General features: G+C 39.3%; 1 protein-coding gene across 11 annotated transcripts in view; it reads left to right on the top strand.

Moving 5' to 3' along the window:
- The window catches only part of ZNF112 (zinc finger protein 112), a 40510-nt gene that overhangs the window by 3660 nt on the left and 11940 nt on the right, over nt 1–24910 (top strand). For 2 of the 11 annotated variants that reach the window (XM_032325288.1, XM_032325289.1), the window contains exons 2-7: nt 7079–7221; nt 11914–12080; nt 12169–12216; nt 13823–13837; nt 15385–15511; nt 19732–19827. In XM_032325288.1, coding sequence (XP_032181179.1) covers nt 12202–12216; nt 13823–13837; nt 15385–15511; nt 19732–19827 — 253 coding nt within the window. In that variant the 5' untranslated portion in view covers nt 7079–7221; nt 11914–12080; nt 12169–12201. Of the gene's footprint in view, nt 1–4949; nt 5389–7078; nt 7222–11913; nt 12081–12168; nt 12217–13822; nt 13838–15384; nt 15512–19731; nt 19828–24910 lie in introns of those variants that run through there. The other 9 variants (XM_032325293.1, XM_032325296.1, XM_032325292.1 and 6 more) reach the window with 8 other exon arrangements.

Raw genomic sequence — 24910 nt, 5'->3', positions numbered from 1 at the left:
ATTTTAAGGTTGTTTGTTCTAGCTCTGTATTTTGATCAAGATTGCATTAAATGTGTAGATTGCTTTGGGTAGTATAGAAATTTTAACAATGTTTTTTATTCCAGTGGAAGAAAACATTTAACAATGTTTTCCACTTCCAAAAATGGAGTGTCTTTCCATTTCTTTGTTTCCTTTTCAATTTCTTTCATCAGTTTTTTCCTAGTTTTCAGAGTACAGGTCTTTCACCTCTTTGATTAGGTTTTTTCTTAGGTATCTTATGGTTTTTGATGCAGTTGTAAATGCTGTTTCATTATTGGTGTATAGAATGCAACAGATTTCCATACAGTGATTTTGTATTCTGTGATATTACAGAATTTGTGTAACTCTTTTAACAATTTTTGGTGGAGTCTTTTGGGTTTTCTGCAGAGTATCGTGGCATCTGCGAATAGTGAAAGTTTGACTTCTTCCTTCCAGATTTGGATCCCTTTTATTTCTTTTTGTTGTTGGATTGCTGAAGCCAGGACTTCCAGTCCTATGTTAAATAACAGTGCTCTGAGTGAACATCTTTGTCTTGTTCCTGACCATAGAGGAAAAGCTCTCAGGTTTTTCTCATTGAGAATGATATTAACTATGGGTTTTTTTTTGTATATGGCCTTTATCATGTTGAGATATGGTCCCTCTATCCCTACTTTGTGGAAGGTTTTTTATCATGAATGGATGTTGTGCATCGTCAAATGCTTGTTCTGCATCTATTGAAAGGATCATATGTTCTTATCTTTTCTTTTATTGATGTAGGGTATCACATTGGTTGATATGCAAATATTATACCACCCTTGCAGCCCAGGAATAAATCCCACTTGATCATGGTGAATGATTCTTTTAAGGTACTGTTGGATTTAATTTGCTAGTATTTTATTGAGAATTTTTCATCCATTTTCATCCATATTAATCAGGGATATTTGCCTATAATGCTCCCTTTTTTTAAAGATTTTTTAAAGATTTTCACTTTATTTATTTGACAGAGATCACAAGCAGGCAGAGAGACAGGAAGAGAGAGAGGAGGAAGCAGGCTCCCCGATGAGCAGAGAGCCCGATGCGGGGCTCAATCCCAGGGTCCTGGGATCACGACCTGAGCTGAAGGCAGAGGCTTTAACCCACTGAGCCACCCAGGTGCCCTTATAATACTCCTTTTTAATGGATTCTTTGGTTTGGCATCAAGGTAATGCTGGCTTTGTAGGTTGAGTTTGGAAGTTTTCCTTCTTTTTCTATTTTTTGGAATACTTTGAGAAGAATAGGTATAACTCTTCTTTAAGAGTTTGGTAGAGGGGCGCCGGGGTGGCTCAGTGGGTTGAGCCGCTGCCTTCGGCTCAGGTTGCGATCTCAGGGTCCTGGGATCGAGTCCCGCATGGGGCTCTCTGCTCGGCGGGGAGCCTGCTTCCTCCTCTCTCTCCCTCTGCCTGCCTCTATGCCTACTTGTGATCTCCCTCTGTCAAATAAATAAATAAAATCTTTAAAAAAAAAAAAAAAAGAGTTTGGTAGAAATCCCCTATGAAGCCATCTGGCTCTGAACTTTTGTTTCTTGTTTCTTTTTGATTACAAGTTTTCTATTTCTTCCTGTTTCAGTTTTGGTAGTTTGTATATTTCTAGGAACTCACCCATTTCTTTCAGGCTGTCCAATTTGTTGGTCTATACTTTTTCATAATGTTCTCTTATAATTATTTTTATTTCTGTGGTATTGGTTGTTATTTCTTCTATCTCATTTGTTAATTTATTTGGGTCCCTTCTCTTTTCTTTTTGATAAGTCTGACTAGAGGTTTATCAATTTTATTGATTCTTTCAAAGAAGCACCACCTCCTGGTTTCATTGATCTGTTCTATTGTTTTTTAGTTTCTATATAATTTATTTCTGCTCTAATCTTTATTATTTCCTTCCTTCTGCTGGCTTTAGACTTTGTTTTTGTTTTTTCCTAGTTCCTTTACATGTAAGTTAGATTGTTTATTTGAGATTTTTCTTGCTCCTTGAGGTAAGCTTCTGTTGCTATATACTTCTCTCTTAGGACTGCTTTTGATGTGTCCTAAAGATTTTGGACCATCATGTTTTCGCTTTTGTCTCTGTATATTTCTTAACTTCTTCTCTATTTTCTGGTTGACCCATTCATGGTTTAGTAGCATGTTACTTAACCTCCATGTATTTGTGGTCTTTCCAGATTTTTTCTTGTGGTTGGCTTCAAGTTTCATAGTGTTGTGATCAGAAAATGTGCTGATGGTATATCATACACATAAAATGGTGTAATTATACACATAAAATGGTATAATCTCAGTCTTTTTGTATTTGTTGAGGTCTGATTTGTGACCTAATACGTGATCTGTTCTGGAGAATATTCCATGTGCACTTTTAAAGAATATGTATTCTGCTGTTTTAGGTTGGAATGTTCTAAACATATCGGTTAAGTTCACCTGGTCCAGTGTGTCATTCAAGCCATTGTTTCCTTGTTGATTTTCTGCTTAGTTGATCCGCCCATTGATATGTGGGGTGTTAAAGTCCCCTACTATTATTGTATTATTATCATATATTTCCTTATGTTTGTTATTAATTGTTTTATATATTTGAGTGCTCCCACATTGGGGACATAAATACTTAAAATTGTTACATCTTCTTGTTTATTATGTAATGTCCTTCTTCTTCATCTCTTGTTACAGTCTTGGGTTTGTTTGTTGGTTTGTTTGTTTTTGTGGGTTTTTTTTTTTTTTTTCTGTCTTTGTTTTAAAGTCTAGTTTGTCCAGGGGCACCTGGGTGGCTCAGATGGTTAAGTGTCTGCCTTCGGCTCTGGTCATGATCCTAAGGTTCTGGGATTGAGCCCCACGTCAGGCTTCCAGCTCAGGGGGGAGTCTGTTTCTTCCTCTCCCTCTGCCTGCCCCTCTGATTCTGCTCTGTCTCTCTCTCTCAAGTGAATAAATAAAATATTTAAAAAAAAAGTCTAGTTTGTCTGAAACAAGTATTTCTACTCCAGTTTTCTTTTGACATCCATTTGCTTAGTGAATGTTTCTCCATGCCTCGCTGTCAATCTACAGGTGTTATTAGGTCAAATATGAGTCTCTTGTAAGCAGCATATAGATAGGTCTTTTTTTTTTTTAATCTATTCTGACACCCTTAGTTTTTTGATTGATGCTTTAGTCCATTTGCATTCAAAGTAATTATTGATAAGATACGTGTTTATTAACATTTTGTTACTTGCTTTGTGGTGGTTTCTGGAGATTTTCTCTGATCCTTTATTGTCTTCCTCTCTTTCATGTTTTGCTGATTTTCCTTAGTGATGTATTTTAATTTCTTTCTCTCTGTTTTTTGTATGTTTAGTAGTGGTTTTTGATATATGGTTGCTGATAGGTTTGTATATAAACTCTTCAGCATAAAGCAGTCTATATTAACAACTATATAACTCTGCTGCTGTAGTATGAAAGCAGTCAGAAATATTACTTAAACAAATGAGCATGCCTATATTCCAGTAATACCTTAGAGAATTTGTGGAATAATATCATTTGATCATTTTCACATACCATAAAAGAATAGTCTTTTAAAAAAATCAGTGTTAGTCCCATTGTTAGCTCACAGCTAAACAAAAACAGGCAGGGGCCTGTATGGTAGCCAAATTTGCTAAACCTCTTATTTTCTCTAGGGTTCTTATATTTTTAGTTACATTGATTTATGCCTTATGTTTATTGGATTTATTGATTTCTCTCTACTTTTTATTATTTCCTTTTTTTCTGTTTACTTTAAGTGTAATTTATTTGCCCTTTCCTAGTTGTTAGCTTAAATTGATTTTAGACTCCTCTTTTCTTTCTTTTTTTTTTTAGACTCCTCTTTTCTAATATGTGAATACATTTCTATATAATATCTGCTTTGCCTGTGTCTCACACATTTTGATATGTTGTTTCTTCATCTTGATTCCGTTTAAAGTATGCTGTCTTTCTTTTATGACTTTGGCCTTTTGGTTGCTTAGAAGTATGCTGTTTAATTTCCAAATGGAGATTTCCAGATATCTTTTTGTTATTCATCTTTAGTTTATTTCTATTACAGTTTGAAAAAATACTTTATAAGATTTCAAACTTTATAAGATTTTATAGCAGACTGGAGATGAAAAAGGAAAGAATCAATGAACTCAAAGATAAAGCAATGTAAATATTTCAGTCTGAGCAACAGGAAAAAAATACTGAAAATATGAGCAGAACCTTAGATCCTTATGGGACAATATCAAAAGTCTAGTATTCATGTGATTGGAGTCTTAGGAGAGGAGGAGAGGAATATTTGTGTGGAAGTACTAGCTGAAAACCCCCTAAATTTGGTGAGATACATAAATTTAGATTCAAGAAGCTTGGTGAATATCAAATACAAGAAACTCAGAATTACTTCTGAATATATCATAAAGTTCTGAAAATTATAGATAAAAATTCTTGACTAAAGCTAGAGAAAGTAGCACATTATATGTGGCAGAACAATGATTTAAATATCTGCAGAGTTCTCAGGAGAAACCATGCATGCCAGAAGACAGAACAACGTATTTAAAGTGCTTAAAGAAAGGAATTGCCAACTCAAAGTTACATATCCAGTGAAAATTTCCTCTGGGAATGAAGGGGGAGGAGTGTCACATCTATGCTAAAATGGAATACTAAAAGAGATTCTTTAGGCTGAATAGAAATGATACCAAATGAAAACTAGGAACTTAAGAAATGAAGAAAGAGGGCACCTGGGTGGCTCAGTTGGTTGGATGACTGCTTTCAGCTCAGGTCATGATCCTGGAGTCCCGGGACTGAGTCCCGCATCGAGCTCCCAGCTCGAAGCATGGGGAGTCTGCTTCTCCCTCTGACCTTCTCCTTGCTCATGCTCTCTCACTGTCTCTCTCTCAAATAAATAAATAAAATCTTAAAAAAAAAAAAGAAATGAAAGAGCAACAAAATGCTAAGTTTTTTTGATAAATATAAAATATTGTTTTTCTCCTCTTAAAAATATACATGACTGTTTAAAGTGAAAATTATAACTTGGTTAGAGTATTTTATATAGAGTAATAGATACAACTACTACATGATGTGGGAGAGAGTTAAGGGAACTATTTGATGGTAAGGCTTCTGCATTTTAGTGGAAATGGTAAAACAATAACACTAAGTACACTGTGAAAGACTAGGTGTATATATTGGAACCCTAGAGGAAAAAATCCCAAGAGCTATAGCCATAGGTTAACAGATAAATTAAAATGAATGGAATCCTAAATTTTTTTTTCAAATAACCCCAAAAAAGGCAGGAAATGGGTAATTGAGGAAGAAAATCATGGAGGAAATGTTTATAGCAGCAGTGTCCACAATAGCCAAACTATTGAAAGAACCATGATGTCCATAGACAGATGAATGGATAAAGAATGTGAGTAGTATTCCATTGTGTGTGTGTATATATATATACACATATATATGTATATATAAATAACAATGCCTGTACACACACACACACACACACACACACAGGAATATTACTCAGCCATCAGAAAGGATGAATACATACCATTTACATCAATGTGGATGGAACTGGAGGAGATTATGTTGAATGAAATAAGTCAATCAGAGATAATTATCATATGGTTTCACTCATATATGGAAGAATAGAAGCAGCACAGAAGGTCATAGAGGAAGGGAGGGAAAACTGAATTTGAAGTGATCAGAGAGGGAGACAAACCATGAGAGACTCTTAACTATAGGAGAGAAACTGTTGCTGGAGGGAAGGTGGGTAGGGGTGGGGATAGGGTATTTGGTTGGGGATAGGGCAGTTGGGTGATGGGCATTTAAGGAGGACACATGATGTGATGAGCACTGGGTGTTATATGCAGCTGATAAATTATTGAACTCTACATCTGAAACTAATGATGTACTATATGTTGGCTAATTTAATTTAAATTTTATAAAAGGAAGGGAGGAAAATCAGGGTAAAGTGATAGACTTAAATCCAACCATATAAAAATTACATTAAATGCTAATGGCTGAAATACATTAATTAAGAGATTATAAAATGGATTAAAAAACAAGAACCAAGTATATGCTATCTAAAGAGCCTACTTTACATATAAGGACCTAGATATGGTAAAGGTTAAAGGGATTACCCCAAAAAGGTGTGCCATGAAAACAACAATCAAGAGAAAGCTGGAATGGCTATAGTAATATCCGACAAAGGAGACTTCAGACAAACGACTATTATCAGGGACAAAGAGGGACACTTACACCAAGGGTAAGTTCATCGAGTAGACATAACATTCCATCCTAAATGTGTATTCACAAAACAACATAACTTCAAACCACATGAGGAAAACTGGACAGAACCAAAAGAAGAAATGGAGAAACCCACAATTTCATATGGAGATTTGAGTACTCTTCTCAGTAACTCATAGAACAAGCAAGCTTGTTCAGTAAGAATATAAAAGACCTGAATAATAATAATAACCTTTCCAACACACTATGAAATAAACAACAAAATGCACGATTTGCATGATCTTCAGTTCTGATAATTTCTGTTGACCTGTCTGTGAGTTCACTGGTGTTTCTGCTCTGTCTCTCCCACTCTGTTGCAGGTTTCTATATAATAGGGACAATGTCAAGTTCTCTGTGCTTATTTCCAAGTATAGGTTTTGACAGAGAGGAGTTATTCAGTACCTGTTTGTGGTTGATGTAGCTTTCCAACAGGCATCAGGGAAGAGGGACCTTCAGCTCAGTAAGATTGTATTCAAATTTTCTGAAAATGGATATCGAATAAACAAACGATATAAATATTTTCTGCCCTTTATCTCAATCAGATTGAGTAGGATGCTGAAGCCACCCACTTTTTCAGAATATTCAAAAGGTGGTATATGCCTAGTGTTAATTACTAACCTAAAATAAATACTCTTAGAGGCAAACTAGGGCTGATGTGCAGCTTCTATATTTATTTCATGGTGACAACAATGAGGATAACAATAACAGCTATCATTTGTTGGGTGCTTATTATGAACTACATGGACTTTCTAACGCTTGGATGCATTAACTCATTTGTTCTTCATAATAACCCTACTTTTGTCTTCATTTTACAGATGAAGAAACAGAAACATCAAGAGGTTAATTATTTTGCAGTTTACTCTGCTATTAAGTGGCAGAATCTTGATTGAAGCTTGGCAACCTGATTCTATAGCCTAGGCTCTTGGCCAAAACACTCTGCTTTTATCAGACTGGCAAGGTGGGTTTTAGGAGTTGATAAGGCTGGTAGCAAAGCCTGTTAAAAGGTATCTTAGAACAGGGGACGTATAAGCTGGTATAAAAAGCCAAGAGGATTTAGGATGCAGGTCGGCAAACTATTGCCCATACTTCTTTTTGTAAAGCCTCTCTTCACCTACAAAATCCTGGAGGCTTTCCTGTGAGGTAAAGTCCTTTACACAGCTGGAGTTTACAGGGGAGAGCAGACATGGAAGATTCCTCTATAGATGGCTTGCTAAGAGTCTAGACTTTATTCTAAAGGCATTGGGCAGTCATGCACATGTTTTAACCGAGAAAGGGACATAATCAGACTCTTTCTAACATGTAAAGCTGTGGGATGACTACTGTTTAAATGTCTGTTTAAAACGAATTGCTTTATTTTTTATAATAACATAAATTGCTTTATATTCTGAATTCTTAAAATCCCGTGGATGATTCGTAACTCCTATTGCTTGGTAAATCTGATGAAGCAAGTCTAACTGGTGGCCTGTATTCATACTGAGTATGTGCCTGAAGAAACATCCACAACACTTAGACACAATTCCAAGAGCATCTTATAATAGGGAGCAGTGGGAAGCTGGGAGTCACAAGGCCTGACTCCCAGACCCTCCTCTGCCCCTGGCTTAGGTGTTCTCCAGTCATTCCCTATACTCACTGGGAGGTTGAACGATCTAATGGTTGATTGCATAGGCTCAGCCTGCAAATTGCTTCTACTCATCTCAGAATCTATGTTTGCAACCCTGTCTGCAAACTAGTCACATGAGCGAAAGAGGTTTCATTTTCACGAAACCTCTTCCTCCACAGATACCAATTATAGACCCTGGACTGGGGCCTGGGTATTAGTTTTGTTTCCATTTTTTTATTAGCTTCCCAACAATTACCAGTGAGCTGGTAGATTGAAAGCCACCATCCTAGTAATTAAGAACATGGACTCTGGGATGATAATCCTGGCTGCTCTGCTGACTGAATGGATAATCATGAATAAATAACTTAAAATCTCAATGCTTCAGCTTTTCCAGTTACTGCAGTGTGCAGCAGCACGAGCAGCAAAGTCTCCTGGGACAGGCTGTACGAAGCTATGCAGGAAGTCCTGCCCAGGAACCAGCATAAGCACTGGAAGTGTTCGGAGACTGTGGAGCTGCAAGTCAGCTTGAAGAACTATAACCCTATCATCAGGCTTAGGTCCACTCCCTGCCCCACGTTCTCCAGGTGTGATTTAGGGTGATGAGGCCAAAGCTGTGGATATTCCCCACATGGGCGTTGAGGCCCTGAAGCATCAACAAGATTAAAAAAATCAGTCAAGAAGTTGGCCAAGAAGTATGATACTTTTTGGGCTCCAGAATCTCTGATCAAACAGATCCACGAATTCTGGGTCCAGGCCTGAATAAGCTGGCAACTTCCCTTCCTTGCTGACCCGCATGAGAACCTGGTGGCCAAAGTGGATGAAGTGAAGTCCGAAATCAAAGTCTAGATGAAGAAAGTATTGTGTCTGGCAAGGCCGTTGGCCATGTCAAGATGACAGATGATGGACTTGTGTACAACGTCCACTTAGCTGTCAGTTTCCTGGTGTCATTGCTCAAGAGGAATTGGTAGAACATTCGGGCTTTATACATCAAGAGGATCATGGGCAAGCCCCAGTGCCTTTACTAAGGCACAGCTTAATAAGCCCTAGTGTTGCCATTAAAAACAACAACAACAACTCAATGCTTCGATATTCTCAACAGTAAAAATTGTGTTAATCCTTGGGGTTGTTTGAGGATTAAATGAGGCAATGCCTCTAAGGCATGTGATTTGGTTCTTGACTTCTCACCACCTTTTCGCCTTATTTGCCACAAGTACCCTCTGTTCGAGTACTGTTCTGTTTGAGTACCCTGTTGAGCTTTGAGTGGCTGATACAGCACTGTCATCCTCCAGGGCTAACATCAGGCCTCGTTTTCTTTGTTGAGCCCATCTAACTCTCTCGCTTATCCAGTGTAGGTTTGGGGACCCTTTCCATGTTCCCCCAAAGGACCCTGTTTACACTCTACTGTGGCATCTGTCGGTGTGTAACAGCTCATTTCCTAATTGGTCTCCCACACTTAGACTCTAAGCAACTAGAGGTCTAGGAACTATATCCCTTTCAGAAGGTGGTCTATAAATATTGGGTAAGTGAGAAGAAAACTCAGCTCTTTCACTACTAACTGTGAAGCCAAGTCAATACTTGCTCTTGGTAGTGGTGCATACATTCTGTGGATTCTTCAGCTGTGGCCTGTGTGGGCAGGGACTTGGGAGGAGATGGGTACTCTGTTGCAGGAGAAGAAAACCTCTCTCTAAAGTGGTACAAAAGGCTCTACCTTAGTCACAGCCTCAACCAGCCCTTTTTTGAGTTCTTTCTCTTACACGAATGATCGAGAAGCTGCTTGAAAACAGTAAATAACAGTAAACACCTGTTGAATACAATAAATAACCTTGCCCAAGAAATTAAACTCCTGGTCCCCAAGTCCTTGCAAGCATCAAGTGCTGAGCCAACACCTTACATGGATATGAGAAATATAGTGGCATCATTATATCCTTCATTATATCCATGTGGGAAAAGGGATGTGCTATCTGAGCCTTCTCTGACTTCAAGAAGAATATGGGGACAGATGGCAGCTACACTTGTGGTAAACATAGAATAATGTATAAACTTCTGAGGGGTTCCTGGGTGGCTCAGTGGGTTAAAGCCTCTACCTTTGGCTCGGGTCATGATCCCAGAGTCCTGAGATCGAGCCCCACATTGGGCTCTCTGCTCAGCAGGGAGCCTGCTCCTCCTCTCTCTCTCTGCCTGCCTCTCTGCCTACTTGTGATCTCTGTCAAATAAATAAATAAAATCTTAAAAAGAATAATGTGTAAACTTGTGGAATCACTATGTTATACACCTGAAACTAATGTAACATTATGTGTCAACTATACTCAAATAAAAATAAATAATAAAATAAAAAAGTAATTTTAAAAAAGAATAGCCATCATGGGAGACTGTGGACTCTGAAAAACAATCTGAGGGGTTTGAAGGGGCTGGAGGGTGGGTGGGAGGTTGGGGGAACCAGGTGGTGGGTATTAGAGAGGGCACAGATTGCATGGAGCACTGAGTGTGGTGCAAGAACAATGAATACTGTTACGCTGAAAATAAATTTTAAAAAATTTTTAAAAAAGAAATACTGTAAAAAAAAATAAAAAGAATAGCTGTCAATCATTAAATTTTTCAGAAGTGTGGTCTCAGTGTCGAAACAAACATTATTACTGGGGCAACGGATTAAGAGGCCATCTTTGCCGCCCAGTTGTCTTATAAGACACACTTACAAGGACAGTTTTATGATGGAGAATAGTATCTGATTTTCTTTTTTTTTTTTAATTATTTTCAGTTAGCCACTGTATAAGTACATCATTAGGTTTTGATATAGTGTTCAATGATTCATTAGTTGTGTATAACACCCAGTGCCCATCACAACATGTGCCCTCCTTTTTTCTTTTTTATTATTGTATTCAGTTAGCCAACATAGAGCATACCATTAGTTTTTGATACAGTGCTGAATGAATTCATTAGTTGCATTTAACACCCAGTGCTCATCACAAAACGTGCCCTCCTTAATACCCACTACCTGGTTACCCCCTCCCACCACTTCCATCCCTTCTGTAACTCTCAATTTGTTTCCCAGAACCCAGAGTCTGTTGTAGTTCCACTCCCTTTCTGATGTCTTCCCATTCCGTTTTCCCTCCCGCTGTGGTCCTCTGTGATATTCCTTACATTCCACATAGGAGTGAAACCATATGATAATTGTCTTTCTCTCCTTGACTTATTTCACTTAGCCTAATCCTCTCTAGTTCCATCCATGTCAGTGCAAATGGTGGGTATCCGTCCTTTCTGATGACTGAGGACTATTCCATTGTGAGGAATATTCCATATGAACCACATCTTCTTTATCCATTCGTCTGTTGAAGGGCATCTTGGCTTCTTCCACAGTTTGGCTATTGTGGACATTGCTGCTATAAACATTGGGGTGCATGTGCCCCTTCTTTTCACTACATCTGTATCTTTGGGGTAAATACCCAGTAGTATAGTTCCTGGGTCATAGGGAAGCTCTATTTTTAGCATCTAGAAAACATTGGTATAATTACAACATTTTTATGCTATTCACATGAAATCCTAATAGCAATCTGGTAGTGTTGGTTCTATTATGGTCCTCATGCTTCAGATTACAGAAATGAACCCTAGAGAGGTTAATTAATTAACCATGGTTAACATATGTGTGTATTACATATTGTATATTGTACTCATATATGTCCTATACGTTAAATATTACATGTTTATTCTGTAGCGATGCCAACATATAGCAAATACACAACAATGCCAGATTATATTTTTTTTTATTTTTTTAAAGATTTTATTTATTTATTTGACAGAGAGAAATCACAAGTAGATGGAGAGGCAGGCAGAGAGAGAGAGAGGGAAGCAGGCTCTCTGCTGAGCAGAGAGCCTGATGCAGGACTCGATCCCAGGACTCTGAGATCATGACCTGAGTGGAAGGCAGCGGCTTAACCCACTGAGCCACCCAGGCGCCCCAATGCCAGATTTTAAAACTGAATTTTGTGCCCAGAGTCCAGCTTTAACCAGTACATACCACTGCCTCTCCTTTTCCACATTTTCCAGATTTTCCAGTATCAGAGTGAGTCCATAGGAGCAGAGAGGTCTGTGAGGAGCGCTGAGTATCACTGTGCAGACTGTCCTGTGCATGAGGGCATCCTGCCAGGATAACCTCATGGTAGCTGGAATCCAGCCCACACCTGGCCTGCCAAGGTGTGTGTGGCAGCATCTTCTGGGAGCAAGTAAGGGACACCTTTGCCTATTGTACACAAAGATACATCTCCCTTTCTCTCATGGCTTCTTTCTCATGACCTTGTTTTACCTTCTCAGGTCTCTGCCTTTCCCTAGGAAAAGGAGGAAAAAATGATCAAGTTCCAGGTGAGCTGGGTTTTTATTTCTGTCATTGAACATTTTCTTTCACTTCTCAGTTAGGTAGACTCCTTTTTTACTCTTCCTTGCCAAGAATAAAGAATTTCAGCAGGTGTTAGCCATTTATGTGCCATGCTCTTTGTTTTTAAAAACGTTTTCCTTTCGGTTTTTGTCATTTTTTTATTTTTACAAATAATAGTGTAAATGAGAAAAGATTTTTTATTTTTTTTAAGATTTTATTTTTATTTATTTGACAGAGATCACAAGTAGGCAGAGAGGCAGGCAGAGAGAGGCGGGAAGCAGGCTCCCTGCTGAGCAGAAAGCCCAATGCGGCGCTCAATCCCAGGACTCTGGAATCATGACCTGAGCTGAAGGCAGAGGCTTTAACCCACTGAGCCAGCCAGGCGCCCCGAGAAAAGATTTTTAAATGGGGGCACCTGGCTGGCTCAGTCAATGGAGCACGCAACTCTTGATCTCAAAGTTGTGAGTTTGAGCCCCACACTGGTGTGAGAGTACTTAAAAATAAAATCTTAAAAAAAAAGAAATTCAAAAAAATGAAAAAGCTCACATATCACTCTGCTTATAAATTATTTATTTTTTCAGGTATTTTATATATATTATTATATAAAATGATAGATACAATTTTGAATTTTTTCACTTAAGATTATAACACTTAATTTGCCATCTAATATTATTTTAATGGACGCTGTTCCCCACCCCCACTTTTCACTATTCCCCATTCATAAGTTTTTAAGTTTTTGAGGATTCTAGTAGTTTTATGCAGAAGTATCAGTTTTACTACATACAGTCTTTACTTTAAAAGCAACTTTTTAAAAGATTTATTTATTTATTTGAAAGATTGATTATTTATTTATTTATAGGGGAGGGGAGAGGGAGAGAATCTCAAGCAGATTCCCCACTGAGCATGGAGCCTGACGCAGGGCTCGTTCCATTACGTTGAGATCATGACCTGATGCTAAACTAAGAGTTGAATGCTCAACTGACTGAGCTATCCAGGTGCCCCACAAAAAGCAATTCTGAGAGAATTATAAGATAATTTGTCCTTCCGTTGTAGGGACTCAAAACTAAAAAACTTTTTTCTCCTAAGTGATGCCTTGGGTATTTTACAAAAAGAATACCTAAAAGATGTTTTTGTCTAACAGGATCATACTGAAAATGAACTCAGAAAAAAATTGTGAGATGTTTTCATACAAAAAGCTCGATTTTTTTCTTCCCCAAACCTGAAACTTTGTGTCTGTGTATGTTTATGTACTTTCATGTGTTTCACCTTTCATGAATTAATTTATTAGAGCAATATAGATACTTAATTTAAAAATTGTAGTCATACTGTAGGACATCCAAGCACTTTCCATCTGTCACTTTATCCACTGTTCCAAGGGGGATTTAGAATATTCTGCACTGTTAACATGAAGGTAAGAGGTTCATGGAAGTTCAAGTCCTGCTCAAGATCCTACAGCAGATGAGTATCTGGCCAACTCCAAAGTATCTGGCCAACTCCAAAGCCTTTCCCTTCTGGATAAAGAGTATCAGGAAAGAGATACTGGAAGAAAGAAAGACAAAACAAAACATTGTTTTGTCTTTCTTTTTCATTCAGAGACCAAGGCCTGAGGTGGTGACATTTGGAGCTCCAGCCAGAACAAAGATCTTCATACAAAAAATTTACATTTTACTACAGTAAAAAGTTACAAGACAAATAGCCCAAGTAGAATGAAAAATATTTGCAACATATTTGGAAGAAAGAACTTAATGTCCCCAAAATGAATATTTTGAATACAGCAAGAGCAAGAGATGACCAGCAAATACATAAAAGGGAAGGGTCTTCATTACTAATCAGCTTTGTGAAAATTTTTCTAAATAACTGGTCTTTACTTCCCAAATTTACTTCTGAGATTATCAGAGTTTTTTTTTTAAGTATTCATATCTGGCATTCATATCTGTTTTAAGTATTCGTATCTGGTATAGAAGTTTAGGGATTTATACGTGGAAGAAGAATGAGCTGGAAAAATCTTTTTTGGAGGAAACACCTGTCATGAATCAAAATGCTGAAAGTTGTCATTCAGCATTACCATTTCTACTTTTCAATATTCATTTTAAGGAGATAATCCAAGGTCCACATGAAAGGGATTTTTGTTGTGACATTGTTTATGATAGATAATCTAAAACTGCATTATTTAGATGAGTTGATCGTATCCTACCTAGATCATTGACTTACTGTACAGTGCTGCAGTAGGATGACAGACGTGATCATAATACTAAACATAAGGGGCGCCTGGGTGGCTCAGTCGGTTAAACGTCTGCCTTCGGCTCAGGTTGTGATCCCAGGGTCCTGGGATCAAGTCCTGCATCAGGCTCCCTGCTCAGCAGGGAGCCTGCTTCTTGTTCTGCCTCTGCCTGCTTGTGCTCTCTCTCTCTCTGACAAATAAATAAAATCTTTAAAAAAATAAATAATACTAATCATAATAATAGCTAACATTTTTTGGGTACTCTGTGCCAGGCCCTGCTCCGAATTGCTTTCCCTAGAGTCGCTCATGCGTACCCTATGGTACAGGTACCAAGCACATGGAGGAGAGAATGAAGACCTTCTCCAAGGGCACGTAGCTAGCACGAGGCAGAGCATTCAGTGTGAGGACAGGCAGCCCAGCTCTGGAGCTGTGCCCACACCACCGCTGCACACTCCGGGCGGGGGGGGGGGGCATAGAGGGTGAACTCCATACTCCAACAGTATGTAAAAGACCGATACCTGTAAGTTTGTCAAACTAAGTAAGTGGAATGTGTGTGTGTGTGTAAAATGGAGAACAGAGACTCTCCATCACATGCTATTGGTACTAAAGCTTTTCTGGGGGCAAATGGTGTTCCTAATAAAATTTAAAATTATAAATTATAAATTATAAATTTATTATAAATTATAAAATTATAAATTTAAAATTATAGCAGCCTAGGAGTGCTAACAAAAGGCAGCTCTTTGTTTGTTTGTTTGTTTGGCGGCGATGTAATGTCCACGATTTCTTGCGTCCCTTTTGGTGGACGGAATGAGTGTCATAGAAGGCAGCTACTTTGATTGGGTCCCCCAGATTCTAGAACAGCTTCCCATCCTTGACACTTTCTCAGTGCTGCCCCTCTTCCATAAACACAGTCTGCATGTGTTTGGTGTTGTAGGAGGCGGTGACGTTCAAGGACGTGGCGGTGGTCTTCAGTGAGGAGGAGCTGGGGTTGCTGGACCCCGCCCAGAGGAAGCTGTACCGCGATGTGATGCTGGAGAACTTCAGGAACCTGGTCTCTGTGGGTGAGGACAGGCTCTCGGTGTCTCAGGTGTTTGAAGCTCTGAGACCCTTGAAATCATGCTTGGTCAGATAAGAGTCCTAATAATTGCCGTCCAACACTGACAAGATGTTTCTGTCCTTCGCACTATGTAATGGGGCGAATTGTGGTCCAGCCCTGTTGTTTGTCATGTAGTCAGTTTAGTGAGTTACTCTAACTTTTTTATCTGCCCCTCCCCCCTGGTCCCCGCCCACCGCTCTCCCGCCCAGGCCAAGGGTGCCAGCAAAAGCAACTATGTATTAACTTGATTTTTCAGAGTTATTTTTTTTTTCCTTTAACAGTGTATTTGTGAATAACTTAGAAGTTACAGAACATTTGCAGAAGTAAAGAATAAGAGCACCCCTATAGCTTTTGCCTAGATTCACCTAGAGTAATATTTTTACCCATTTATTTTATTTATGAGCGTGTTCCTTCTCTCTCCACATATATGTGTATGTATGGTAACATATGGATATTCATATTTTTTTCTGAACCATTTGAGGGTAATTTATATGCACCATGGCCCTTTATCTCTAAATGCCTCAGTGTATATGCAGAGTTTGGGAGTCCCCAAGATTGCCTTTATTCTGACACCAATTATAAGCTCAGGGGTCCCCAAGATAACCCTCAGCCTCAATAATTCCCTAGAAGAACTCTCAGAAAGCACTGAAAGTGGTTATACTCATGGTTACACTTTATTAAATGAAAAGGAGAGAGCCAAGGGAAGAGGCACCTGGGGCAGAGTCCAGGGGATTTCCAGCACCAGCTTCTAATTGTCTCTCCCAGAGGAGACGTAGACCGCAGGGACTCTACCCAGCAGTGACAGGTCATGGTACACATGGAGTATAGCACTGCCAACCAGGAAGGCTCACACGAGCCGTGGTGTCCAGAGTTTTTACTGCGGTTTGGCCATATAGATGTGGCTGGACACCTGAGTGTGTGACCTTAGTTTCCAGTCCCTCTGGAAATCAGACTGATAGCAGATGGCCCAAAGTCCCCACCGTAAATCACATTGGTAAGCAATCTGGTGTTGTCCAAAGCCTCCACATGAGAAAGACATTCCTACGAGACAGGAAATCCCAAGGACTTAAAGATCACTTCCCAAGAGCTGGGGATAAAGACCAGACCTCTCTTTGAGCAAGCTTAATTCTTCACTGAACAGTGTATTTTGTAGAAATAAGAATATTCTCTTACATATTCCCAGTGCAACTGTAAGACTTTTATCCAATCTTTCATTTATGCTCTGATTTTATCAGTAGAGCCAGTTACATTCCCAAAAGCACATTTTTCTTTCTCCAGAGTGAGGCCTAGTCTTGTGTCTAGTCTGACTGTCACATCTCTTCAGCCTCCTTTAATTTGGAGCATTTCCACAGCAATTTCTTTGTCTTTTGTGACAGCAACATTTTGGAAGAATACTATTATTCCTCCCTTGCCCGTACCCCCCATTTTTCATACAGCATTCCTAATACTTCCTTATAATTTGGTTCAATGATCCATTCTGGCTGGAATTTGACGTTGGCAGTCCTTTTGGGAACATCCCGGGTAGAGGCACAGCATCTGTCCCTCATTGGTGTGTGCTGATTTTGATCACCCAGTCCAGATGTCCAGTTTCTCCACTATAAAATTACCTCTTTGTTTCTCTTGCAATCATACGGCAACACTTTTTAAGACCACACAAATATTTCCCTGTAGATTTAACATCCAGTGCTGATCCTTGCCTTTGCTGGTCTTTACGAGGGTCCTTACAAAACGATTTTCTGACTTATTACCTCCTTCGCAGTTGGCAGTCAGCTCTTGGCCTTCTACAGTAACCAGGAGCCCCACGTGCCTTAATCACTTATTTATGTATTTGTCGAGACTTGTGAATTCTTTTTGTAAAAAATGGTTTATAATATTACTGTAATTACTTCGGTGCTGAAAGTTTTCCAAATTTGGCCTTTTGTGATATGCCCCCACCATATTTTTGAGCACTTCCTTTACTTTATGGCATAGATGCTGCTCTGTGTTAATCTTTTGTTTCATAACCCCAGCTCTGGAGTCATCTGTTTTCTTGGAGAGTGATTTTTAACAACAGGATCTGAATGCTGGGTACTGTCACTGCTACTGCGGTGGCTTTGTTTCTTGGTCTCGGGGGGGTAGACCTAGAAGGTAGACGTGTGCATGTGCATATTTCAGTAGATGTTCCATTTCATGAAACATAAGGGAGATTTTAAGTAAAATTATCCTGAAATACCAATTCTCGCCTGTGAGATGCGCAAAAATTCAAATACTCAACACTGGAGTTTTGTGGGGGAATTTGCGGGGAATATAAATATAAATATATAATATTTATATAAATATAACAAATTTATATAAAAATAAATATGAATATAAATAAAATCTCATGCATCAGAAGTAGGAAAGCAAAATGAAACAGCCCTGAAGGAGGGGAATTTGATAATTATCCAGCAATGTTCCTAGCAATTCACTTCTAGGAATTTTCCCCAAAGATAACAAAGTGCAAAAGAGCGTTAATAGTATACTGCAATTCGTGTAAGAAAGAAGGGAAATAAGGAAACCTCCGTCTATCTGCTTGTCTTTATAAGAAGAAATCCAAGAAGGATTAATTAGAGATTCATGAAGCCAGTCTCATATAGTGAGTAGGAGGTAAGAGTGTGGAAGATATGTGTCACACACCTTTGGGTGTGCCTTTCTGCCTGGTTTGGATTTTTGAGAATCCATTAGTTCAATGTATTATACAAATTAGATCCATTAGTTCAATGCATTATACAAATTAAATAAGAAGAAACAAGTAAGAGGGGTAACTGGGTAATGGGCGTTAAGGCAGGCACTTGTTGTAATGAGCGCTGGGTGTTATTATTATTATTATTATTATTATTTTTAAAGATTTTATTTATTTATTTGACAGACAGAGATCACAAGTAGGCAGAGAGGCATTCAGAGAGAGGAGGAAGCAGGCTCCCCGCTGAGCAGAGAGCCCGATGCGGGGCTCCATCCCAGGACCCTGGGATCATGACCTGAGCCGAAAGCAGAGGCTTTAACCCACTGAGCCACCCAGGCGCCCCGAGCTCTGGGTGTTAAATGCAGCTGATGAATCATTGCACTCTACCCCTGAAACAAACACTACACTCTATGTTAACTAACTAGAATTTAAATATAATCTTGAAAGACAAAAAATAAGAATGCAAAAGTATGATCATCTAAAACTAAAAGAACAATGAAACAAATGAAATTAATTAGATTTGAAACTGATACCCTAACCACACTGAAGAGAGCGAAGAAAGAAAGAACTTAGGGACGTAGCTAAGGAGCACAGCACATGACTGTGTCCCCTTAGTGTTAGGTGCAGTGGGAGGGGGATGGGAAAACAAACTGCAGTCCTGAAGAATTTCTCGTGGATTTGCTTATTGCAGTGAGATGGAAGAAGCCATTCTGAAACTACTTTTTTTTTTTTTTTTAAGATTTTATTTATTTATTTGACAGAGGGAGACACGTGAGAGAGGGAGCACCAGCAGGGGAACAGCAGGGGGAGAGGGAGAAGCAGGCTTCCCACCAAGCAGGGAGCCCAATATGGGGCTCCATCCCAGAACCCTGGGATCATGACCTGAGCCAAAGGCAGCTGCTTAATGACTGAGCCACCGAGGTGCCCCCTAAAACTATTTTATTTTATTTATTTTTTAAGATTTTATTTGTGTATTTGCCAGACAGAGATCACAAGTAGGCAGAGGCAGGCAGAGAGAGAGAGAGGAGGAAGCAGGCTCCTTGCTGAGAGAGATCCCCATGCGGGGCTTGATCCCAGGACCCTGGGATCATGACCCGAGCCGAAGGCAGAGGCTTTAACCCACTGAGCCACCCAGGCACCCTCCCCTAAAACTATTTTAGATGTATTACAGGTGTCACAGCAATTTACTGGAGAAAATACAGTGTTTTCAACAGAGGGTGCTGAAACATTTAGACTTCTGCATGCATCTGTACCCATGCCTTGCATCTCACTAAGAAATTGACTCAAAGTGGGTAAAAGACCTAATGGAAACTGTAAAAGTATGAAACTTCTAGAAAGAAACACAGGAGAAAATCTTGACCTTGGGTTAGGCAAACAGTTCTTAGACACCAAAAGCATGATTCAGAAACAAACAAACAAACAAACAAAAGATCAGTTGGACTTCATCAAAACTTTAAACTTCTGCTCTCCTTGCCTTTCTTCAGGGAACCAGCCCTTCAAGCCAGACCTTATATTCCAGCTGGAGAGAGAAGAAAATCTCTTGATGATAGAGACAGAAACCCAAAGAGATGGATATTTAGGTAAGAACCGTCCTGCCGTAACACAGCAGCCAGAGATTCTCTCCTTAGACATGAATCAGAACATGTCAGGCCCTAAGCTGTCTATGCCCTCAGCCACCTCTGGCTTTCTGTATTTGTCTGTAGGTGTTTACTTCTGCTCATTCATTCTGTTCTGCTCTGCCTCACTGCTGCCCATCAGACCATCATAATTATGCTTCTGCTTCGGGTTACTCGACTTGCTTTTCTCTTTGCCTTGAGTGAATGAATTGGTTAACAGATGCAAGGTCCTAACTGTCCTCAGTCCTCCGTGGGACAGCTGGCAGGCATAGAATAAATCAGCACAATCAAAGGATATTGTAGAATGCTGTTTGTTTTCTGATGAAGGCCTATCCTAATTCTAATGGTGTTGGTGTGCTTGAGTATAGATAGGTAGCCGTTGGGGCGCCTGGGTGGCTCAGTGGGTTCAAGCCTCAGCCTTCAGCTCAGGTCATGATCTCAGGGTCCTGGGATCGAGCCCCATATCAGGCTCTCTGCTCTGCGGGGAGCCTGCCTCCTCTCTCCCTGCCTCCCTCACTGCCTACTTGTGATCTCTGTCAAATAAATAAAATTTTTAAGAAAAAAATTAGGTAGCCATTATCCTTAAAAGATTAAGAAAAGCCAGTCAACTAGAGTCAATATCAAAAGTGATCTGTGCCAGCGTCATAACTGGTCCTTCCCAGGTAGCAATTTCAACTGAGACCCTCTTGCATTGACTTCCTTGTTCAAATGCCCAGTTCTTTATCTTTCCATTCTGCCCTCTCTTTTCATCCTCTTACCCTCTAACACCTGAAGAGTCTCTTGACCCAGCTGCAGTTTTCTTAAAATTCTTACTCAGTTTCTTTAAACTTAAAAAAATATATATATAATACCACCAAACCCATCAGTCTACCTATATCTCCGGTCCCCAACCCCCTCCTCTTGAAACCACCAGTCTGTTCTCTGAGTCTGTAAACTTGGTATCTTCTTATGGTATTTTAATCTACACATAAGAGAGATCATACAGTGTTTGTCTTTGTCTGACTTGTTTCACTTGGTATAACACCCTCAAGGTCCATCCATGTTGTTGCAAATGGCAAGATTATATTCCTGTGGGGGCACCTGGGTGGCTCAGTGGGTTAAAGCCTCTGCCTTCGGCTCAGGTCATGGTCTCAGGGTCCTGAGATGGAGACCTGCATCGGGCTCTCTGCTTAGCTGGGAGCCTGCTTTCCACCCTCTCTCTGCCTGGCTCTCTACCTACTTGTGATCTCTGTCTGTCAAATAAATAAATAAAATCTTTAAAAAGGTGGGGGGGCACCTGGGTGGCTCAGTGGGTTAAAGCCTCTGCCTTCGGCTCAGGTCATGGTCTCAGGGTCCTGGGATCAAGCCCCACATGGGGCTCTCTGCTCAGCAGGGATCCTGCTTCCCCCTCCCCCCCTTCTCTGCCTGCTTCTCTGCCTACTTGTGATTTCTCTCTGTCAAATAAATAAATAAAATCTTTAAAAAAAAAAAGATTACATTCTTGTGGCTGAGTAATATTACACTATATATATATACCTATATCTATATTTATCTATCTGTCTATATCTATATACACCTATCTATCTATATCTATAGGTAGATATAGGTATATATATGTATGTGTATATATACACACATATATGTATATATGTATATATACATACATACCTATATATGTATGCGTGCATATATATGTATATATACACACCAGTGTGTGTATGTAATATGTTTGTGTGTTGTGTGTGTGTGTGTGTGTGTGTGTATACACACCACAGTTTCTTTTTTTTTTAAGATTTTATTCATTTATTTGACAGAGATCACAAGTAGGCAGAGAGGCAGGCAGAGAGAGATAGAGGGAAGCAGGCTCCCTGCTGAGCAGAGAGCCCGATACGGGACTCGACCCCAGGACCCTGATATCATGACCTGAGCTGAAGGCGGAGGGTTAACCAACTGAGCCACCCAGGCACCCCCCACACCACAATTTCTTTATCCATTCATCTATTGATTGACACTTCAGTTGTTTCCCTATCTTGGCTACTGTACATAATGCTGCCGTCAACATGGGAATGTATATATCTTATTGAATTAACATTTTCATCTTCTTCAGATAAGTACCCAGCAGTGGAATTACTAGATCATATGGTAGTTCTCTTTTTAATTTTTTGAGGAACCCATTTTCTGTAGTGGTTGCACAAATTTCCATTCCCACCAACAGTGCATGAGGCTTCCCTTTACTCTGCATCCTAGCCAACACTTTCTCTCTTTCACCTTTTTGATGCTGGCCATTGTAACAGGTGTGAGGCGGTATTTCACCGTGGCTTCGATATGCATTTCCCTGATGATGAGTGACGGTTGACTATCTTTTCTTGTCTGTTGGCCATCTGTGTCTTTTTTGAAAAATATCTATTCAGATCTTCCGCACATTTTCTATGTGGTCTGTTTGGGGATTTTTTTTGCTATTGAGTTGTAGCCATTATTCATGTATTTTGTATATTAGCCTTCCAGCTATGTGATTTACAGTTATTTTTTTCCATTCAGTAGGTTGCCTTTTTATTTTTTTGATGGTTTACTTTGCTCTGCAGAAGCTTTTTGGTTTGTTGTGGTCCCACCTTTTATTTTTTTGTTGCTTTTCCTTTTGGTGTCAGATAAAATAATCACCAAGACTGAGGTCAAGGAGCTTACTGCCTGTGTTTTCTTCTAGGAGTTTCATGGTTTTAGTTTCTTATGTTCTAGTCTTTAATCCATTTTGAGTTCATTTTTGTGTATGGTGTAAGTAAGTGGTCCAGTTTCATTCTTTTGCATGTGGCTGTCCAGTTTTCCCAACAGTATTTGTTGGGGAGATTTCTTTTCCCCACTGCATATTCTTGCTCCTTTTGTTGTAAATTAACTGACCATATAAGTGCAGGTTTATTTTTGGGCTCTATTCTGTTCCATTGATCTTTGTTCCATTGATCTTCCATTGTGCCTTTTTTATATGAATACCATACTATTTATTATCTATTTACTTATTTAAATTTAATTAGCTAACATATATTATGTCATTAGTTGCGGAGGTGGTGTTCAGCAATTCATCAGTTGTGTATATAACATAGTGCTCATCACTATTTTAATTACCGTTGTGTTGTAATACTGTTTGAAATAAGGGAGTATGATACCTCTAACTTTGTTCTCTCTCAAGATTGCTTTGGCTATTTGGGATCTTTTGTCATACAAATTTTGGGGGTTGTTTGTTCTATTTCTGCAGAAAATACCATTGGATTTTGATAGGGATTATACTGGATTTGTAATTGCTTTGGGTAGCATGGATATTTTAATAATATTAATTGTTCCAGTCCATGAACGTGAATATATTTCCATTTATTTGTGTCTTCTTCAATTTCTTTCATTAATTTTGTGTCTTGTAATTTTTCCAACCTATAGGTTTTTCACTTCCATGGTTAAATTTATTCCTAGATATTTTATTCTTTGTGATGCAGTTGTAAATGGGATTGTTTTCTTAATTTATCCAATAGTTTATTATTAACTTAAAGAAATGCCCAGATTTTTTTTTTTTTTCAAATCTTCGTGCTCTTGAGGATCTAGGGTATAACTTTCAGCTGGAGGCCATTGTAAACAGAAAAAAAGAAGCTGTACTCTCAAGGTTCACACATCCTAGAAAGAATCTATTTCTTTCTTTCTTTCTTTTTTTTTAATTTATTTATTTGACAGACAGAGATCACAAGTAGGCAGAGAGGCAGACAGAGAGAGAGAGGAGGAAGCAGGCTCCCCACTTGAACAGAGAGCCCGATGCGGGGCTCGATCCCAGGACCCTGGGATCATGACCCGAGCCAAAGGCAGAGGCTTTAACCCACTGAGGCACCCAGGCGCCCCTGAGAAAGAATCTATTTCAAGTGCTAATTTGTTCCTTATATTTTGAAACTTTAGCCCGTGTAGGCATGAAACTGAAAGGTACAAACCTACTCATTGATATTTTTCCACATTTCCACATTTGAACTTTGCATTTGAGCCTTGCTATTATTTCATTGTGAAGTTTATACTTTCCTCAAATATCTAGACCAGTGGTTTTCGTACTTTTCCAGTCACATCCCCTGCTATGTAATATAACCCTGTATAGACAGATGTATGTATACCTATATATCTGCACATCTGAAACAAGTATTTCATGCAGTGATATCTGGACATGCAGTGTACCACGGATATCTTCTGGGTTTTTTTTAAGTTACATGCATCACTTACTAAATCGATTTTAAGCCTCACAAATGGTTTCTCACCATTAGTGTTCTCACGCTGTTCTAGGTCATACGTTCCAAATAATATATCTGGCAATATCTCGTAATCTGTTTTCCAAAGTATGGCCTTCCTTGCCAGTCACTAAATCGTGTCTCATATTTGGAAAGTGATAAGCAAAATAATTTTACTTACAGTAAAACAAGTGATTAGGTGTATATACAGTCAACTTATCAAGCCACATAAGTAAACAGAATCTGTTTCGTGGAACTGCCAGGTTAATTCCGTCTGAGGTACAGCCATCAGCCTCTTAGAGCCACCTGCAGCCCTCGCTTCCATGAGGTGTCACAGTCCCCAGGGGCTCTGAGTGATGGCCCTTTACCAGCCCTGTACCTTAACAGTACCTGTGGCTGCTGATGAAAAATGAAACTCCCAGCAGGGATGGAAAGCGAAGTTTCGGTCCGTAGGGCCAGACAGACATCATGGCTCCACAAACCAAGGGCTTTGGTTTTCTTTTTCTTTTTCTTCTATAGCAAGTTGTTTCTGTTTTTCATTTGCATTATGAGAGAGTGTCATCTCCCATAATATCCAAACCATCCACTTCATTAACCATGAGATCCTTACTTTTAGTAACCTCCATCTTTCTTTCTTTCTTTCTTTTTAAGATTTTATTTATTTGAGGGAGAGAGAGAGTGAGCAAGAGAGAGCAGGAGCAGGGGGAAGGGCAGAGCAGGGAGCTCCACGAGGCTCCATCCCAGGACCCTGGGATCATGACCTGAGCAGAAGGCAGAGGCTTAACCGACCGAGCCCCCCCAGGAATCCCTTCATCTTTAAGTAAGAA

The sequence above is a fragment of the Mustela erminea genome, chromosome 19 (assembly GCF_009829155.1).
Source record: "Mustela erminea isolate mMusErm1 chromosome 19, mMusErm1.Pri, whole genome shotgun sequence".
NCBI classification, from domain to species: domain Eukaryota; kingdom Metazoa; phylum Chordata; class Mammalia; order Carnivora; family Mustelidae; genus Mustela; species Mustela erminea.
Note: the sequence above shows the minus strand (reverse complement) of the source record. Positions and strands in the feature narration are given on the sequence as shown.